At 40.0% G+C, this 20,675-nt stretch overlaps 1 protein-coding gene across 1 annotated transcript; it reads left to right on the top strand.

The window, feature by feature from the left end:
- Positions 1-16,422: 16,422 nt before the first annotated feature.
- Positions 16,423-20,307, top strand: LOC145656003 (homeodomain-interacting protein kinase 2-like). The gene is made up of 5 exons (XM_081709463.1): positions 16,423-16,542; positions 16,659-16,745; positions 17,047-17,228; positions 17,440-17,519; positions 20,102-20,307. The coding sequence occupies exons 1-5, from the start codon at positions 16,423-16,425 to the stop codon at positions 20,305-20,307; spliced, it is 675 nt and encodes a 224-aa protein (XP_081565589.1).
- Positions 20,308-20,675: the final 368 nt, after the last annotated feature.

A 20,675-nucleotide genomic window follows, 5' to 3' on the forward strand; every position in this document is an offset into this window, starting at 1 on the left:
TTATTTTAACATGAAATGTACAAGCTAGTTTTGTACATTTTTTTTCTTTTTTAACCATTGTATTTGACGTATGGGTTCTCATAAAATCTTTGGCATATGGCTATATCTGGAAAAAACAACAACAACAAAACTCACCGCAATAATCTGGCATGCTGACTACAGTACACTCCCTTGCACTTTCGATAAGCGCCATCACACAGAGTCCGCAATGTGTAATGTTTCAGTAAAAAATAATCTTGCATTCGATAATCTATTCTTATGACGCATCATTCCAGGTTATTGACACATTGTGACGTTGGAAGTCACAGCACGTTCTGGTTCTTAGCTCATCAACAAAGGCAGCTTGGTCACGAGCACCTGCTTTCCATGCTATGGGATGCTCGCGCTCAATTTTCCATGTCCTGTATCGAATATTTAGGCCTATACGATTAAACTGTCCGTGGTTACTGTGCTTTTAACGTACAAAAAAAGCTACACAAATAATAAAATAATCTTTACATAATAATGTAACCTTAGGCTTATCGCCAAGATGTAACCTGTGAGGCTAAGTGACAACGTCTCCCGTCCCCTACCTAAACTACGTCTACACTGACTATGAGAATAGTAGTATAGTATAGTAGTTCAAGAGTATAGTAGTGATATGTGATAACAATTTGATTTGTTTATTTTAAAGACTTTCTAAAGTTGCATGTATATAACCAAACAGGCAATTTACATGAGTTTGCCATCCCAATACTTTACATTTTTACAGTAAATATATTCAACATTATATTATGGGTACAAGGAAAAGTGATATGTAGTGAACCAAATAGATATTTAACAGGCTTTTGCCATCCTATTACTCCAAATTCCTACAGTAAAAATGACTGAAAGTCATTCATGAGTACAAGAGAAACTGTATTTCAAGAATTTAATGAAGTGATTTGATAACAATTTGATTTGTGCATTTCACTCAGCTTCATGTAGTGATATATAGTGAACTGAATAGACATTTCACAGGATATTGCCATCCTATTACTCTAAATTCCTACTGTAAAAATGACTGAAAGTCATACCACAGGTACATAAGATAGTGTATATCAAGAATTTAGTGGAGTGATCTGATAACAATTTGATTTGATTTATTTATAGAGCTTCAATTATTACATATATGGAACTGAATAGACATTCGACAGAATTTTGCTACTCCATTATTCCAAATTCCTGCAGTAAAAATGACTGAAAGTCATATCATGGGTACAGGAGGAAGTTTATTTCAAGTACGTAGTGGAGTGATTTTATAACAATTTGAATTGTGTATTTTATAGAGCTTCGAGTAGTGATATATGTTGAACTGAACAGATGTTTAAGAGGATTTTGCCATCCTATTACTCAAGCTTCCTACAGTAAAACACTTGAAAGTCATACCATGGGTACATGAGAAAGTGGATTTCATGAATATTGTGGAGGGATCTGATAACAATTTGACTAGTTTGTTTTCTAGAGTTTCAAAAACTGATTATATAGTGGAACGAATACATGTTTATGAGGATTTTGCCATCCTTTTACTCCAAATTAAAGTAAAAACATTGGAACGTAATAGTATGGATACACAAGAAAGTGTATTTCAAGAATATATTGGAAGGATTTGATAACAATATGAATTGTGTATTTTATAGTGCTTCAACTATTGCATATATGGAACAGAATAGGCATGAACAGGATTTTGCCATCTTATTATTCCAAATTCCTACAGTAAAAATGAGTTATACCATGAGTACATGAGAAAGTGTTTTTCATGAATATAGTGGAGTGTTCTGATAACAATTTGGTTTGTTTATTTCATAGAGCTTCAAATATTGCATTGATGGAACCATATAGACATTTAGGAGGAATTTGCCATACTTGCCATACGTCCTTCGCCATATGCATTCTTGCATTTTTCTCTTTGCTGTTTTCTGTTATAGTCATAAATTCTACATATATTTGAGAAAATCCTTTAAAGAGGCGCATGTCCATCATCACGTTTTATTTGTTTGGCTTTTTTTTTTGGTTTTACTATTGGAAACAAAATTACTTTTTTTGCATTTGATGTTGATATCATTATGGCAGGCTTTAGTGGAGGTACTGGTGTCTATATTAGATGATTAAATACACAGCACCAGCAGTTCTGAATCTTTGTGTTAAATAATCTATGCTGATTGTCACGATCAGTCCCTTCCATGTTCCGTGTTTTCCATGTCTTGTGTTTTGTTCCGTTCCACGGTTTCATTTTGTCCTCACTGATTGCGTACACCTGTCCCTCGTTTCTAGTTCATGTATTTAAACCCTGCTGTGTGCCTTGGTCGTGGCCGCCTGTACACGGGCATCTCGTCGTTCCCGGAAGAAGCAGGCTCACGTTTATTTTGATAACGACGAGATCCCAGGTAAGCGTCTACCCGTCTTGACCAACGCTGCAGGGGGGAGCGGCCTGCAGCGCAAGACGTGAAACCACGGAAAGAGGGAGTCCAGGAGGGTGGCCAATCTTGACATTATTACACTCAGGAATTAAAAAATATATATTGTAGCATCCCATGAAATGTGATCTTTCACACATAATGAGAGAGGTTGGCAAAGAACTAAAACTCAATTAAATATATCAACTTCCCCTTAAGCCTCTCATATACTCCACATTTAGGAGCAAGCCTACTCCTACACAATAAGCAGTGCGGTATATGAAAAGAGTAGGCGTATCAAATAAACAGAGCAACATGGTTAAGGTCCAGCCAGATATGTAAATGTTTGCCAGAACATCCAGTGTGTGTCTGCCGTTCGGTCAAAACTGGATCAGTCCAGAGGCCGCCCCGTCAGATCTCTTTTGAACAAAACAGTGGTCGAAATGCTGTTGAGAACAGTTTTACAGTTACAACAACAGAAAAAAGACTCAAATATATGCTGGATGGTTTATTCATTAAGGGAGAAAGCTGTCTCTCTTGTGGAGGATTTGCCACAGAGACCTGGGCATGTGGTATGGTCTCTGCACGGTGCCGTCATTACGCTCCAGACCCTCCACTAGAGGAGACAGAAACATCACAGTGGAAATAAAAACAATATAGTCCTAATGATTGGCATATGTGTAGTAGCTTGAGAGTGAAATGTGTGTGTGAGTGTGTGTGAAGGATTACTCCATATATCCCTTTATGTGCTCGACTGTTTCATTAACGGAAGCGAATCCAGGGAGAGAGAAGTCTGGAGGAACGTCCTGCCAGTCAAAGCTAGGCAGACATCTCCCTAGTTCTGGGTGGAGGGAGAGACAGAAAATAATATGACTAACAATTAAACCTGCTGACTTATCACTGCAGGTATAAGTACTTTCCTGGTGGTTTGGTTATGTTTTGGTACATAGCATAGTCAAACTGTTACAAAACAGAATGGACAAATTAACAGGTAGTTGTGTAATCCTGCTGTCTTTACCTGGTTTACTTGGCGTGTAGAAATATGGACAAAGCTCTTGATTGAGGATGTCTTGGACACTCTGTAGTGGAAATGCATGTGAAAATCTCATTAACATGCAGAATGCTATGTATGCACAAATGCTATGTATGCGTGAGTGGCTAAGCCAATGCATGAATTACATGTACAAAGAGTTGCATATTGCAAAGACTTTTGATACGACAAATTCTGTTCTGTCAAGAGTGAGGTGAGGGTTTATTTCTCAGAGATGAAGCTGGTTACATTGCTTATTTGCAGTGTGAGGTTTTACCAATGTGGTTTGGGCGAGGTCAAGTCTAGGGTCACAATACTGCTGCTGAAAGAAGTCTTTAGGCAGGGCATTTGGGGCATACGCCTCTGGGGGCAACTTCCAGAACTCTGAAGGGCATTTTTTAACACAGACCTGCAAACCAACGCACAAACACACAGAGTGAAGGAGATCTTATTTGAGTAGCTAAACACAGTGTTGCTTTTTATATTTCTATCTACACTATTTACACATTGTTCATTGCATGATAGAGCAAAAGGCTCCCAAACCAAGCAGCAAAAGGAGACCCAAGCCCCCAGACTTACAAACTGGCATTCACATACTACATGCTAAACTGTTTTGTAATAAATGAGTCTCATGTGCATATTTCTAAAAGGCTACTGACATACGTGTTTGGTTTCTGTACAATGTCAACAGGACATTTGTGTGGAAATCTCACTTGAGTGGTTGGACACTGGAGACCCTCTAGAATGGCGTCCATTTCTGTCGTTGCTCTGGCACACTTCAGAAGGTCAAAGTAGAGGACGTTTGGTTTGTCACTGAAACACGAGAGGATGCAGGAAACAAATGCAGCTTGACACATGAATATTAGCCAATTAAATAAACAATTTTTATTCAATTTTTTGAGTATGTGTATCAGGATTCAGTGCTGGAGAGTCACACCACTACCCAGCTAAGTGTTCTTTCTTCGAGGGTGAATTGAACTGGGGTAACCAATAAACTCTGCAGTGTTGTGACACTCCTAGACCTGAGTTTGGACCCCTTGGTTTAGAGACAATCATTAAACACAAGTGATTTGATTGGTTCCACTTGTTGCTGTGCAGTGCCAATCATGAAAATCTTAAAGCTAAAGTCTAACCCATCTTGTCTTGTTGATGTTTCATGTTTCCACATGATTTGCACCTGCACAGCTCCATTGTAACCCTAGTCCGACTCACTAAAGTCCATTCGAAAGAATACTGACGGTGTTCCTTACATACTGGGTGTGCTGTTTTGGTATTCCTGTGAAGATATAAATACTTATCCAATATGTGAGGGACTTACACATTGACTCCAGCTCCACAAAACATCCCAGTGGAGTTCTGGGGCAACACGACATGACGAGAGTCTCCAAGCAGCCACGCTGTGTTAGAACCTCCGTTAGAAGGATATCTCACAAGCCATACATGGGTAAAAGACCTTCCGCTTGAGCCCACAATAATAATGATTTTTTTTCCCCCATGAAAGTGTAGTTGGAAATGTTTCTTACCCAGGGAGCGAATAAGAATATAGGTGACAATGGCAGCCACAAAAATAATACAGCAGATAATGTCTGCACATCTCCTGAACAAAAACAAGAAATATTATTACACATTGCATGATTTAAATTATGTATTAAAGTTATTTAGCTAAGTGAAATAACTTTATAGTCTTAGTCTAGATCTATGGCCTTAGTATAGTTCTTGTATAGCGTTAATAACAGACATTCTGTGATCCATGATGTGTAGAGCTTTAAATGGTTTTTTAAAGTCAGCTGATGTGGAGGAGTAAATCGGAGAAGCACTGAGAGATTGCCGGACTCGCCTCTTGTTAACTGGTCGCCTGAAAATGGGCTCATACGGAGGAGGTTCCCCTGAGAAGATAGAAATGAAGAATATATATATTCTATAAATTCTAAGTATATACCATTACATTAGAATGAATTTAAACCTATGAAAAACATATATTCAGTCACGCGTGTCTGAACCTTTGACCGGTACGCTATATTTTGTCTAACACATTTTATATACAGTTGTCATGGAACGCTCCCCTTCACACTAGCCATGTGGTACGGCCCGCCGCGTGCAGTGGGAGTTCATAGTCTTGTTTGTAACCACGCCTGAGTAATTAACGCGCAACTGCACATGGTTTAGTCTTGTAACGTCTGTGTGTTTAAACCGCTGTGGGAGTGTGCATCTTAGTCGGTCAATGCCCATGTTCGTGTTCACATAGTTCGTTATCTGTATTCGTGTTTTATGTTCACTGTTTATGTTGCATATGAGCGCCGGTGTCTTTATCGTGTGTTAATACACGTCTGTCCGTCCTGCTCCTTGTCCAGCGACACTAGGGCCGTTACAACACTTTTCTTTTTTTTTTATGACACCTTCTGCACACATACGCTTTCGATCTGATACACAGTTACAGATCGTACACTATATAAATGTTTTTAATATAAGGTAGACCTACCAAGTACGTAAGAACATTTATTATTTTAACATGAAATGTACAAGCTAGTTTTGTACATTTTTTTTCTTTTTTAACCATTGTATTTGACGTATGGGTTCTCATAAAATCTTTGGCATATGGCTATATCTGGAAAAAACAACAACAACAAAACTCACCGCAATAATCTGGCATGCTGACTACAGTACACTCCCTTGCACTTTCGATAAGCGCCATCACACAGAGTCCGCAATGTGTAATGTTTCAGTAAAAAATAATCTTGCATTCGATAATCTATTCTTATGACGCATCATTCCAGGTTATTGACACATTGTGACGTTGGAAGTCACAGCACGTTCTCGTTCTTAGCTCTTCAACAAAGGCAGCTTGGTCACGAGCACCTGCTTTCCATGCTATGGGATGCTCGCGCTCAATTTTCCATGTCCTGTATCGAATATTTAGGCCTATACGATTAAACTGTCCGTGGTTACTGTGCTTTTAACGTACAAAAAAAGCTACACAAATAATAAAATAATCTTTACATAATAATGTAACCTTAGGCTTATCGCCAAGATGTAACCTGTGAGGCTAAGTGACAACGTCTCCCGTCCCCTACCTAAACTACGTCTACACTGACTATGAGAATAGTAGTATAGTATAGTAGTTCAAGAGTATAGTAGTGATATGTGATAACAATTTGATTTGTTTATTTTAAAGACTTTCTAAAGTTGCATGTATATAACCAAACAGGCAATTTACATGAGTTTGCCATCCCAATACTTTAAATTTTTACAGTAAATATATTCAACATTATATTATGGGTACAAGGAAAAGTGATATGTAGTGAACCAAATAGATATTTAACAGGCTTTTGCCATCCTATTACTCCAAATTCCTACAGTAAAAATGACTGAAAGTCATTCATGAGTACAAGAGAAACTGTATTTCAAGAATTTAATGAAGTGATTTGATAACAATTTGATTTGTGCATTTCACTCAGCTTCATGTAGTGATATATAGTGAACTGAATAGACATTTCACAGGATATTGCCATCCTATTACTCTAAATTCCTACTGTAAAAATGACTGAAAGTCATACCACTGGTACATAAGATAGTGTATATCAAGAATTTAGTGGAGTGATCTGATAACAATTTGATTTGATTTATTTATAGAGCTTCAATTATTACATATATGGAACTGAATAGACATTCGACAGAATTTTGCTACTCCATTATTCCAAATTCCTGCAGTAAAAATGACTGAAAGTCATATCATGGGTACAGGAGGAAGTTTATTTCAAGTACGTAGTGGAGTGATTTTATAACAATTTGAATTGTGTATTTTATAGATCTTCGAGTAGTGATATATGTTGAACTGAACAGATGTTTAAGAGGATTTTGCCATCCTATTACTCAAGCTTCCTACAGTAAAACACTTGAAAGTCATACCATGGGTACATGAGAAAGTGGATTTCATGAATATTGTGGAGGGATCTGATAACAATTTGACTAGTTTGTTTTCTAGAGTTTCAAAAACTGATTATATAGTGGAACGAATACATGTTTATGAGGATTTTGCCATCCTTTTACTCCAAATTAAAGTAAAAACATTGGAACGTAATAGTATGGATACACAAGAAAGTGTATTTCAAGAATATATTGGAAGGATTTGATAACAATATGAATTGTGTATTTTATAGTGCTTCAACTATTGCATATATGGAACAGAATAGGCATGAACAGGATTTTGCCATCCTATTATTCCAAATTCCTACAGTAAAAATGAGTTATACCATGAGTACATGAGAAAGTGTTTTTCATGAATATAGTGGAGTGTTCTGATAACAATTTGGTTTGTTTATTTCATAGAGCTTCAAATATTGCATTGATGGAACCATATAGACATTTAGGAGGAATTTGCCATACTTGCCATACGTCCTTCGCCATATGCATTCTTGCATTTTTCTCTTTGCTGTATTCTGTTATAGTCATAAATTCTACATATATTTATTGAGAAAATCCTTTAAAGAGGCGCATGTCCATCATCACGTTTTATTTGTTTGGCTTTTTTTTTTTGGTTTTACTATTGGAAACAAAATTACTTTTTTTGCATTTGATGTTGATATCATTATGGCAGGCTTTAGTGGAGGTACTGGTGTCTATATTAGATGATTAAATACACAGCACCAGCAGTTCTGAATCTTTGTGTTAAATAATCTATGCTGATTGTCACGATCAGTCCCTTCCATGTTCCGTGTTTTCCATGTCTTGTGTTTTGTTCCGTTCCACGGTTTCATTTTGTCCTCACACTGATTGCGTACACCTGTCCCTCGTTTCTAGTTCATGTATTTAAACCCTGCTGTGTGCCTTGGTCGTGGCCGCCTGTACACGGGCATCTCGTCGTTCCCGGAAGAAGCAGGCTCACGTTTATTTTGATAACGACGAGATCCCAGGTAAGCGTCTACCCGTCTTGACCAACGCTGCAGGGGGGAGCGGCCTGCAGCGCAAGCCGTGAAACCACGGAAACAGGGAGTCCAGGAGGGTGGCCAATCGTGACATTATTACACTCATGAATTAAAAAAATATATTGTAGCATCCCATGAAATGTGATCTTTCACACATAATGAGAGCAGTTGGCAAAGAACTAAAACTCAATTAAATATATCAACTTCCCCTTAAGCCTCTCATATACTCCACATTTAGGAACAAGCCTACTCCTACACAATAAGCAGTGCGGTATATGGAAAGAGAGGCGTATCAAATAAACAGAGCAACATGGTTAAGGTCCAGCCAGATATGTAAATGTTTGCCAGAACATCCAGTGTGTGTCTGCCGTTCGGTCAAAACTGGATCAGTCCAGAGGCTGCCCCGTCAGATGTCTTTTGAACAAAACAGTGGTCGAAATGCTGTTGAGAACAGTTTTACAGTTACAACAACAGAAAAAAGACTCAAATATATGCTGGATGGTTTATTCATTAAGGGAGAAAGCTGTCTCTCTTGTGGAGGATTTGCCACAGAGACCTGGGCATGTGGTATGGTCTCTGCACGGTGCCGTCGTTACGCTCCAGACCCTCCACTAGAGGAGACAGAAACATCACAGTGGAAATAAAAACAATATAGTCCTGATGATTGGCATATGTGTAGTAGCTTGAGAGTGAAATGTGTGTGTGAGTGTGTGTGAAGGATTACTCAATATATCCCTTTATGTGCTCGACTGTTTCATAAACGGAAGCGAATCCAGGGAGAGAGAAGTCTGGAGGAACGTCCTGCCAGTCAAAGCTAGGCAGACATCTCCCTAGTTCTGGGTGGAGGGAGAGACAGAAAATAATATGACTAACAATTAAACCTGCTGACTTATCACTGCAGGTGTAAGTACTTTCCTGGTGGTTTGGTTATGTTTTGGTACATAGCATAGTCAAACTGTTACAAAACAGAATGGACAAATAGACAGGTAGTTGTGTAATCCTGCTGTCTGTACCTGGTTTACTTGGGGTGTAGAAATATGGACAAAGCTCTTGATTGAGGATGTCTTGGACACTCTGTAGTGGAAATGCATGTGAAAATCTCATTAACATGCAGAATGCTATGTATGCACAAATGCTATGTATGCGTGAGTGGCTAAGCCAATGCATGAATTACATGTACAAAGAGTTGCATATTGCAAAGACTTTTGATACGACAAATTCTGTTCTGTCAAGAGTGAGGTGAGGGTTTATTTCTCAGAGATGAAGCTGGTTACATTGCTTATTTGCAGTGTGAGGTTTTACCAATGTGGTTTGGGCGAGGTCAAGTCTAGGGTCACAATACTGCTGCTGATAGAAGTCTTTAGGCAGGGCATTTGGGGCATACGCCTCTGGGGGCAACTTCCAGAACTCTGAAGGGCATTTTTTAACACAGACCTGCAAACCAACGCACAAACACACAGAGTGAAGGAGATCTTATTTGAGTAGCTAAACACAGTGTTGCTTTTTATATTTCTATCTACACTATTTACACATTGTTCATTGCATGATACAGCAAAAGGCTCCCAAACCAAGCAGCGAAAAGAGACCCAAGCCCCCAGAATTACAAACTGGCATTCACATACTACATGCTAAACTGTTTTGTAATAAATGAGTCTCATGTGCATATTTCTAAAAGGCTACTGACATACGTGTTTGGTTTCTGTACAATGTCAACAGGACATTTGTGTGGAAATCTCACTTGAGTGGTTGGACACTGGAGACCCTCTAGAGTGGCGTCCATTTCTGTCGTTGCTCTGGCACACTTCAGAAGGTCAAAGTAGAGGACGTTTGGTTTGTCACTGAAACACGAGAGGATGCAGGAAACAAATGCAGCTTGACACATGAATATTAACCAATTAAATAAACAATTTTTATTCAATTTTTTGAGTATGTGTATCAGGATTCAGTGCTGGAGAGTCACACCACTACCCAGCTAAGTGTTCTTTCTTCGAGGGTGAATTTGACTGGGGTAACCAATAAACTCTGCAGTGTTGTGACACTCCTAGACCTGAGTTTGGACCCCTTGGTTTAGAGACAATCATTAAACACAAGTGATTTGATTGGTTCCACTTGTTGCTGTGCAGTGCCAATCATGAAAATCTTAAAGCTAAAGTCTAACCCATCTTGTCTTGTTGATGTTTTATGTTTCCACATAATTTGCACCTGCACAGCTCCATTGTAACCCTAGTCCGACTCACTAAAGTCCATTCGAAAGAATACTGACGGTGTTCCTTACATACTGGGTGTGCTGTTTTGGTATTCCTGTGAAGATATAAATACTAATCCAGTATGTGAGGGACTTACACATTGACTCCAGCTCCACAAAACATCCCAGTGGAGTTCTGGGGCAACACGACATGACGAGAGTCTCCAAGCAGCCACGCTGTGTTAGAACCTCCGTTAGAAGGATATCTCACAAGCCATACATGGGTAAAAGACCTTCCGCTTGAGCCCACAATTATAATGATTTTTTTTCCCCATGAAAGTGTAGTTGGAAATGTTTCTTACCCAGGGAGCGAATAAGAATATAGGTGACAATGGCAGCCACAAAAATAATACAGCAGATAATGTCTGCACATCTCCTGAACAAAAACAAGAAATATTATTACACATTGCATGATTTAAATTATGTATTAAAGTTATTTAGCTAAGTGAAATGACTTTATAGTCTTAGTCTAGATCTATGGCTTTAGTATAGTTCTTGTATAGCGTTAATAACAGACATTCTGTGATCCATGATGTGTAGAGCTTTAAATGTTTTTTTAAAGTCAGCTGATGTGGAGGAGTAAATCGGAGGTATGGTCTCTGCACGGTGCCGTCGTTACGCTCCAGATCCTCCACTAGAGGAGACAGAAACATCATAGTGGAAATAAAACCAATATAGTCCTCATGATTGGCATATGTGTAGTAGCTTGAGAGTGAAATGTGAGCTAATAATGTTTTTTATAATTCTATTCTCCCTGAAGTAAAGGGACGAGACCATACAAGCTTTCGACTGTGTGTGCCCAATGTCATTATGAACTGCTGGAATGAAGAGAGAGAGAGAGAGAGAGAGAGAGAGAGTGTGTGTGTGTGTGTGTGTGTGTGTGTGTGTGTGTGTGTGTGTGTGTGTGTGTGTGTGTAGCTTACAGAAGCATAGGAAAAGGGTGTCCACACACATGCTGTACACTAAATAAGCCCTGCGCGATGAAATAAGCTCCCACAATCACCGTCTAAAAAAACAGCAGTAGTAGATATACATGCTGGGCCTTCAGTATTATGAGAGGAACTGCTGTCCAGAATAAATGTGTAAATCATGGTTATTTACAAACAAAGTGACTTTACAATCACTGTCAATAAGCATTTTGGAATCTAAAAAAGAAAGAACCATTTCTTCAGTGTACTGAATATGCTGATGTTTTGTTCTCACACAGAAGCAAGTGTCACCACTTGAGCTTTTCTGAGGTTACAATACGTACAATAACGGGCAACCAGTAATAATGCAGCAGCTGAAGCTGGAAATTGTCAGATGGCAGCCTGATTCTCCCAGAGAAGAAGAAGAAAGCCAGCAGACCTTACAGGGAATGTAGAAAAACCCTCAGAGTTACCTATTAAAGTGTGTTGCCATGTGCCATCATGGTCAGAATGTGATGAAGTGTAGTATGGGTAATATACACATGACTTCACTCTATATTTCTCACCTACAAATCCGACCACTAGCACCTTGCAGGAAAACAGCAGCGTGTCTGTAACACGGTCCAACACCACCACCCTGTGGACAGAGGGACATGGTCAAGGACAACGTGCTAAATATGAGCTAGAACAACCAGACACAAAAATGACTGATCAAAATAGCTAATGTCAACAAATATGTATACAAATTAAAGTCATATTCATATGAATATGTAATGATAAATTCCAACATTTAATATTTTTGCCTTAAAAAATGGAAATGGAAGTAATTTGTTCCACAACAGTAAGATTACATCATTTATATACACACAAACCCAGATTGTGTTTTAGACTAAAATGTAATTCATGATAAGTAGAATCTTTACATTGCAACTCTCTTCTTTACCTTTAAACACATTGAAACAGCGTTTCAAAGCATTGTAATCGCGCTAAACACTGTTTCAGGGCAAGAGATTGTGTTTTAGACTAAAATGTAATGCATTATAAATGGAATCTTTACATTGCTACTCTGTTCTTTACCTTTTAAACATTGAAACAGCATTTTAATCGCCCTAAACACTGTTTTACGGCAAGAGATTGTGTTTTAGACTAAAATGTAATGCATTATAAATGGAATCTTTACATTGCTACTCTGTTCTTTACCTTTTAAACATTGAAACAGCATTTTAATCGCCCTAAACACTGTTTTACGGCAAGAGATTGTGTTTTAGACTAAAATGTAAAGCATTATAAATGGTATCTTTACATTGCTACTCTGTTCTTTACCTTTTAAACATATTGAAACAGCATTGTAATCGCCCTAAACACTGTTTCAGGGCAAGAGATTGTGTTAAAGACTAAAATGTAATGCATTATAAATGGTATCTTTACATTGCTACTCTGTTCTTTACCTTTTAAACACATTGAAACAGCATTGTAATCGCCCAACAACACTGTTTCAGGGTAAGAGATTTTGTTTTAGACTAAAATGTAATGCATTATAAATGGTATCTTTACATTGCTACTTTGTTCTTTACCTTTTAAACACATTGAAACAGCATTGCAATCGCCCTAAACACTGTTTCAAGGCAAGAGTTTGTGTTTTAGACTAAAATGTAATGCATTATAAATGGAATCTTTACATTGCTACTCTGTTCTTTACCTTTTAAACATATTGAAACAGCATTGTAATCGCCCTAAACACTGTTTCAGGGCAAGAGATTGTGTCAAAGACTAAAATGTAATGCATTATAAATGGTATCTTTACATTGCTACTCTGTTCTTTACCTTTTAAATACATTGAAACATTTTTCATCAGCTTACACTAATGGTCTTTGTAATGATGAGCATTAATGATTAGAGGGGGTATCTCCCTCAATTATAGAGCGGATGAACTCTTGTTATGCAATTGATTAATTGACAGAGGTGCTGCAAGTTCAGGAGCCTCTCAGTTGGAAAGGTGTAGGAAATACTGCAGTCAGCAAGGTATCAGCAAGCACTTAGAGTGCCAGAGAGTCTAAGAATAGAAGCTGTTTTTTTCTTGGCCTTCTGTTTTTCAGTGTGGCAGCATCGCTGAAAGGTCAAGATGTTGTTTTAGCACACAGAACCACCTTTGAGTAACGCAAGACAAAGAACTTGTCTTTTCTGAGAAGCGTGTAAAGAGAAAGCAATCACTTGCTAAAGCCTGCCCAAAAAACAATGGCATCGATCAGGGCTCTGCTCTGCTTCAGACAGAAATATTCAAAATTAAAACTAAAACAGCAGTAGATGTTTTAAAAAAAAATCAAAGCTCTGTGATTTAGCTAATTTAGCTAATTGATGGTTATTATGGCACATCACATTCAGCCTCAAAGAACAAACAATCTCTCTTGTTCATTTGGTTAGTAGTCCTGTTTTCATCTTTCCATAATGGTATATTCTCTTGCCCTTCAGATTCCTTCAGTGGGATCTCCCACTCCAAGAAGGTTAAATTTGAGAATCCTGCGCGGGGCGGGAGCCCTGGCCCTCGGATTCGGGCGGGGACACCCTGGCCCTCGGATCCGGGGTTCAATTCAATCGATGGCTTACCTGCCATGGTCTTTTCCCCCTCTGGAGCCTCGGACGAGGCTTCGTCGTCGTCTTCCTCCTCTTCCAGCTGGCAGGGCGGAGACGAGGCATTGACCTCGTGCTGACGGCTATCAGAAGCGGGGCAGCCTCAAGAGGAAGAGAGAGGAGGCACACAGCAGCAACAGTGTACAGATCCTGGAGGAGCTCTCCTCCCCTGGGTTGTCCAAGCGTGTGGCCAGGGGCAGCGATTGCGAGTACCAACTGGTGCAGAACGAGATCCTCCGCTCCGTCTCCAACAGCTACGAGGTTTTGGAGTCCCTGGGCCGTGGAACCTTTGGCCAGGTCGCCAAGTGCTGGAAGCGGGGCACCAGTGAAGTAGTCGCAATCAAGATCCTGAAAAGTCATCCGTCCTATGCTCGACAGGGCCAGAACGAGGTGGGAAAGTTGTGCCTGCTTTAAATGAGCTATTGATATGGCCTAGAATCAGCTGTAGCCCTGATTCTGTTATTGTTTGTTTCAGTTTTTACAACATATGTTCTGTTGGTGTCAGATGTGCTAACGCACACTGTGGAATTTGTATACAGCCAGGGTAGCACAGAAATACTTGTTTGGCACACTAGTTCTAATTTTCACTAGTTCAGTAGGAACTAGTTCGGATAACACACGGACAGCTTGAAGCTTACTCTAAAAAGAAGATTTAGCTTCAGTTGTGTAAGCCATACCTGTTTGGATGTGCATTAAAAATGTTATTGTTATGAAAGAGCATTAATCTGCATTGTTTGAGTACCAAAAGCAAGTTCATGGGTTCATTTCCAAGGGACCACTTCCATAATTGCATCTCCCAAATCCTGTAGAAGTAAATGGTTGAAGGGAAGTACACAAAGTGCTTGATGCTATTGAAAATAAGTAGGCTATTTGTCAGCAGTATCAAACTTTGAAGCTGTGACCACGTAGCTTCGGCTTAACGCGTATTCCGTCTTCCCTCCTTTGCTCCTCCTCAGGTGAGCATCCTGAGCCGGCTGAGCAGGGAGAACGCCGACGAGTTCAACTTCGTGCGCGCGTACGAGTGCTTCCAGCACAAGAAGCACATATGCCTGGTGTTCGAGATGCTGGGGCAGAGCCTCTACGACTTCCTCAAGCGCAGCAAGTTCAGCCCACTGCTGCTGAAATGCATCCGGCCCGTGCTGCAGCAGGTCGCCAAAGCGCTCATGAAACTGAAGAGCCTGGGCTTGATCCACACCGACCTCAAGCCCGACAACATCATGCTGGTGGACCCCATCAGGCAGCCGTACCGCGTCAAGGTCATCGACTTCGGCTCAGCTAGCCACTTCTCCAAGGCCCCCAGCTACCTGCAGTCCAGATACTACCGGTGAGGGACACGTGCTGAGGCGTGTTAGAAATAAGTGTGCACTTGTTGCACTCGAGTGTGCTTTAGAGTAGAGCTGCATGTTGTGGACAGTTGTAATAACCCTGCTACACATTAAAAGCCTATGATGAGCATTACAGTTAACTGGAGCACGATTGATTTATAAGTGGTTTATTTTTATTGGGTCATGTGAGTGCTGTTATTTAGCAAAAACACCTAATGAACCGTCTTCGGTGTCTGAGATTAGTTAGGATGCGCTGAACTGCAGGCTTTGGTAATATCAGTATTTAGCGAGTCTGTACAAAACCGCTATTACATTGTAGCTACACTGTTAATTAACAGTGTAATATACTGAGTAACGGGTGTTTAACTGCATTGGTACTCTGTATTTACTTAATGCAAAACAGAACATTATTGTAGTGTTGGTGCATTGTAGTGTTGGTTCCATGTTACACTAGAATAGTGGGTGTGTAATGTCTAGGAACACAAACACCCCCCCACGGAATTATCAGCCGAGGCTGATTTCATGATGGCGATCTCTGTGTTTTTGGTCCAGATCGCCTGAGCTCATCCTGGGTCTCCCATTCTGTGAGGCCATCGATATGTGGTCCCTGGGCTGTGTCATTGCTGAGCTGTTCCTGGGCTGGCCCCTGTATCCCGGAGCCTCCGAATATGATCAGGTAAGCACATGGTCCTTTGAGCTGTGCCTTAACGCCCGTACAGCATCAGTGGTGCAGACCTGTAGTGGTTTTGTGGCTGTAGTGATATGTGTGTGTGTGTGTGTGTGTGTGTGTGTGTGTGTGTTTGTGTGTGTGTAGTTTGACCTTTTAGCTGCTTTGTCGGCCCGCTCATTTTTAGGATTAATATAAATGAGTTTCTATGGCCTGTTTTTTTAGACATGCACTTTGAAAATGAAAGGATTAACTCAAAATAAAGTCATAATCCTTTTGCCGTATGGTGTCTCTGCAGATCCGTTACATCTCCGAGACGCAGGGCCTACCAGCAGAGTGCATGTTGAGCGCAGCGACCAAGACGCACTACTATTTCTACTGCTACCCCCTGTGGAGACTCAAGGTTTGCCTGTCTTCAAATGCCAAATGCCATGTGTTTTTTATAAGGGACGTAACTTAATGACTTCATGTAACTTAATGGTGGAGCTGAATGGTTTGTTTTTTCTTTCCTTTCTCCAGACACCTTCGGAGCATGAGGCGGAGCGTGGCATCAAGTCCAAAGAGACTCGGAAGTACATTTTAAACTGCCTTGACGACATGATGCAGGTTATTTGGGCTTTTGTGCGCGTAACTATACGCATTTCTTTTAGTGTTGCGATGTGAAATTGAAGAACGTGACAAAGGGCTCCCGCAGCTCACATTATAGAGCAGGTAGAACAAGGTGCTAGCTGAAAGGTCGAGCGTTTCTGCTGTCATAATGAGTAGCGCATGTAAGTCGCTCTGGAGAACGGCATCTGCGAAGGGCAGAGCAGTGCGTAGAAATTTGCTGCAGAACTTCGTTCGTATTGGGTGCATTGCCGCCCTCTGCTGGTGAATAATATGACTCACCCATGGGTCTCTCTCGCAGGTCAATATGACCAGTCTGAAAGGCACCGACGTCTTGGCGGAGAAGGCCGACCGGCGGGAGTTCATCGACCTACTAAAGAAGATGCTCACGCTAGACGCTCACAAAAGGATCACGCCAGTGAAGACCGTGAACCACCTGTTTCTGACCATGACCCACCTCCTCCACTTCCCTCAGAGTGCACAGTGAGTTGCTCCAGGCCTTCCAATCTACATGTCAGTGTTTCAAAAACATTTTAAGGAACACCGTGTTAATTTAGAAATCCAAATAGCATCAGAGTTTCTCTGCTAGTACTGTAACCCCCCCCCCCACCTGTGTGTGTGTGTGTGTGTGTGTGTGTGTGTGTGTGTGTGTGTGTGTGTGTGTGTGTGTGTGTGTGTGTGTCTCTCGCTGCAGTGTGAAATCTTGCTTGCAGAACATGGAGATCTGCAAGCGGCAGTGCACAGGCTTCGACAGCAGCAAGACCCTGTTTGATGGTAAATCTGATGCCCACTTTGGTGCTTCTTTTAAATGTTACATTAGGGTTGGCTTTTTGTTTGTTTGTTATTCTTCAAGTAGATTTAAAACATCACCAAACTGGCCTCCGATTCCACCTATAAAAGAAGACAAAAATGGTTTCAAATGCAAGTGTTCTACCAAATCATGTTACTGCTCAAATGTGATCCACAAATGGTGAATCAGGTTGTTGCCTAGTATTCGAGTAGCCGATAAAGAGGCCCCTCTACCGTAGTTCAAAACGAAATTCCGTTGAATCCAAACTTCATTGTGTAATTGTTGATCATTGTAGCTGAGGTTTTTGTGTCTCTCGTTCTATAAGACCAACACTATGCTTTCTTCTATGGTTCTTGTATGTGTATTTGTGGAAAATTCAATTCTACTTGTGTTTTTGCAGTACACAGTACTTAAGCAGACCGAGAACTCTTCTTGGTTTTTCAAGGGTTGCGACTTGTGCAATATTCAGCACATTTAAATAAATGTTTCTTTCTTTTCCTAGACGTTTTCCAAACACTTGATTCTTTATGACATTATGAAAATTTCTTTCTTTCCTCGAGTACAAACTCGAGTCCATCATTCATTGGCTGATATGTTACTATCATACATGTATACATGCAGACTCAAGCAAGGAGTTTGTAATGGTGGTACAACTGTGTTCAGGTCATTTGATACTTTTTATTGATAAAGATGTTCTTTTCCAGACTCAGTAGGGTTTTGTTGTTTTGTTTTGTTTTTTGTACCTCTATGAACATTATTGAATAATATGCCTTATAAGGGAATCTCTAATTAAGAGAATCATGTGTTTACATTTGGAATAAATTACATTCTGATAATACCCTAGCACCTGAGTCATACACGTTTTCTTTAATGAAAGGGGTTCAAACCTCTCCTGTACACCAAAGCATCCCAAGCCAAGTCTTGGAGGATTTGTCTGTCAGTCATTAAAATATCAGTTCACAGAAAGATGGATGAAACATGTTTTACTTTGATGAACTTTTTACCTTGGAGTACTTTGTTTAGTGTGAGAAGCTGTAAATGTGTCCAGTCCTTAAAGCATTATTCTGATTTTTCTTGTCCCCTCCATCATTTTCATGCTCTCCTTGTAAGGGCTGTGAAGATGCTCAGCAGAAAATGAGCTGCTCAGCTGCAGAAGAGCACTTCAGCCTACATTTCAAGCCAATTCAAATTTGAACTCCTACACTGTCTTCTCACATCCATTTCTTTTTGAATGTCAGTTAGGACATCAAGATGAATTAAGCACACTAAGCCCAATACTAAGAGACTGGTAGAGTGGATGAGCCACACAGCAGGACACAGCACTATTTTTGCTTCAGCCAGTGCTAACTTGATGCAGTCTTGCTGCTTGGGGATTTTGCAGGCTTTGACTTCTTGGGTGTGTGATGAGGATTTTGCTTAAATTAAACTCCTCATAAACACGTATGACCAACCTGTGCCTATGCTCTACCAGGACCTCATCGCGTACTTCTCTTTCAGTAACTCGGAGCCTGTGTTTTTTTGTTTTGCTATTTCTGACATGATTGGGCAACATTTTCCTTTTAATGTATATGTGGAATCCACAAAAAATATACCCACTTAAGTGTGCTTCAGCATAAATAAGCAGACACTGCAGTTTGGATTATTTCTAGGGAAACAGGAAAATATAGTATCTTTAATTCGCTGCATAACAGTTTACATTAATTATTAATCATTCGTATGTGTTGACAGTTGCAATAAACAGATTAAGAAAACATGCCGTGAAAATGCTGCCGTGTCCGTATTATAACAGAAATAATGCAGCTTCACTGAGCAGATCATCCATAAAACTTGCTCTATATGGATTTTATGAATAGTATGTTAATTTTGTTTAAAAAGACGATGAGGCCTAACGGGAAAGGCTAAAGTGTCAAGTCGGACTTGAATTCAACGACTCAGGTAACATTGGGCTCTCTAGCTAGGTTAGCTAACAGACAAGCTGTCTATTTGAGATGGTTAACTTAGCTAGTTCACACATTACTTATGCACATCTCTTGCGGCAACAGATTCTAATTTTCATGGCGATGGAGCACGTTAGTTAACTTGCAGATTAACTGCCAACTATTTGCTGTAGCTGCAATTAACGTTATTATCTAGCATTGGCTCGCTAACGATCGGATTGCTCTAAAAGAGCTGTGACAGCTGCATGTCAGTCCTCGGTCGCTGAACTGTCTTCATGTCTAAGCACGGATACCTGTCGATAATGGGATCATTTGGGGGAGAATGAAGTGTGAACTAGCTAGGATAATTAGCTACTATGGCTAGGTACCTGTCCGCCAACGATGTGGCAAATTTAAAATACTGCAGTTCTTTCGTATAAAGGGAAGCTTAAAATTGTGTGACATGTGACCTTTTATCTTGGCTGCTGGCTAGCTATTGTAATTAAGTTGAATTTCAGCTTGGACACCTTTATAGTAATTGATGGTTATTATGACACATCACATTCAGCCTCAAAGAACAATCTCTCTCATTCGTTTGGTTAGTGGTCAGTTTTCATCTTTTGCTAAAGTTATATTCTCTTCCCCTTCAGTTTCTTCCAGTGGGATCTCCCTCTCCAAGAAGGTCAAATTTGAGAATCACGCGTCCGGCGGGAGCCCTGGCCCTCGGGTTCGGGCGGGGTCGCCCTGGCCCTCGGATTCAGGGTTCAACTTGTTCTATGGTTCACCTGGCCTGGTCTTTTCCACCTCTGTAGGCTGTGACTTGGGTAATATTCAACACATTTTTAAAAATGTTTGACAGTTGCAATCAACAGATTAAGAACACATTTTGCAGGTTAATTACTATAGTGGTTGTGTTTTTTAAAATCTACTTCTATTTTAGCTTTAATTTTGAATAAAGCCCATAACTAGATCTGCATGGCTTGCGGCTATTGTAATCAAGCTGAAATTGAGCAGAGCTAAATTATTTAAATAAAGCGCTTTCAGGGTGATGTGGAAGCAAAACAACATGGAAGATTGTGATTTACATCCGCTTGATTTTCTTGAGCCTTCTTTCTGCAAGATTAAGGGTGGGAAAATCAACAGAGAGTAAGTGATGAATTTAACTAGCTGGCATTAGATAAATCACAGAATTGTGGTTGTGTTTTTTAAAATCTACTTCTGTTT

Source organism: Electrophorus electricus, unplaced genomic scaffold (assembly GCF_041902795.1).
Source record: "Electrophorus electricus isolate QZ-2024a unplaced genomic scaffold, ASM4190279v1 Scaffold43, whole genome shotgun sequence".
In the NCBI taxonomy this organism is placed as follows: domain Eukaryota; kingdom Metazoa; phylum Chordata; class Actinopteri; order Gymnotiformes; family Gymnotidae; genus Electrophorus; species Electrophorus electricus.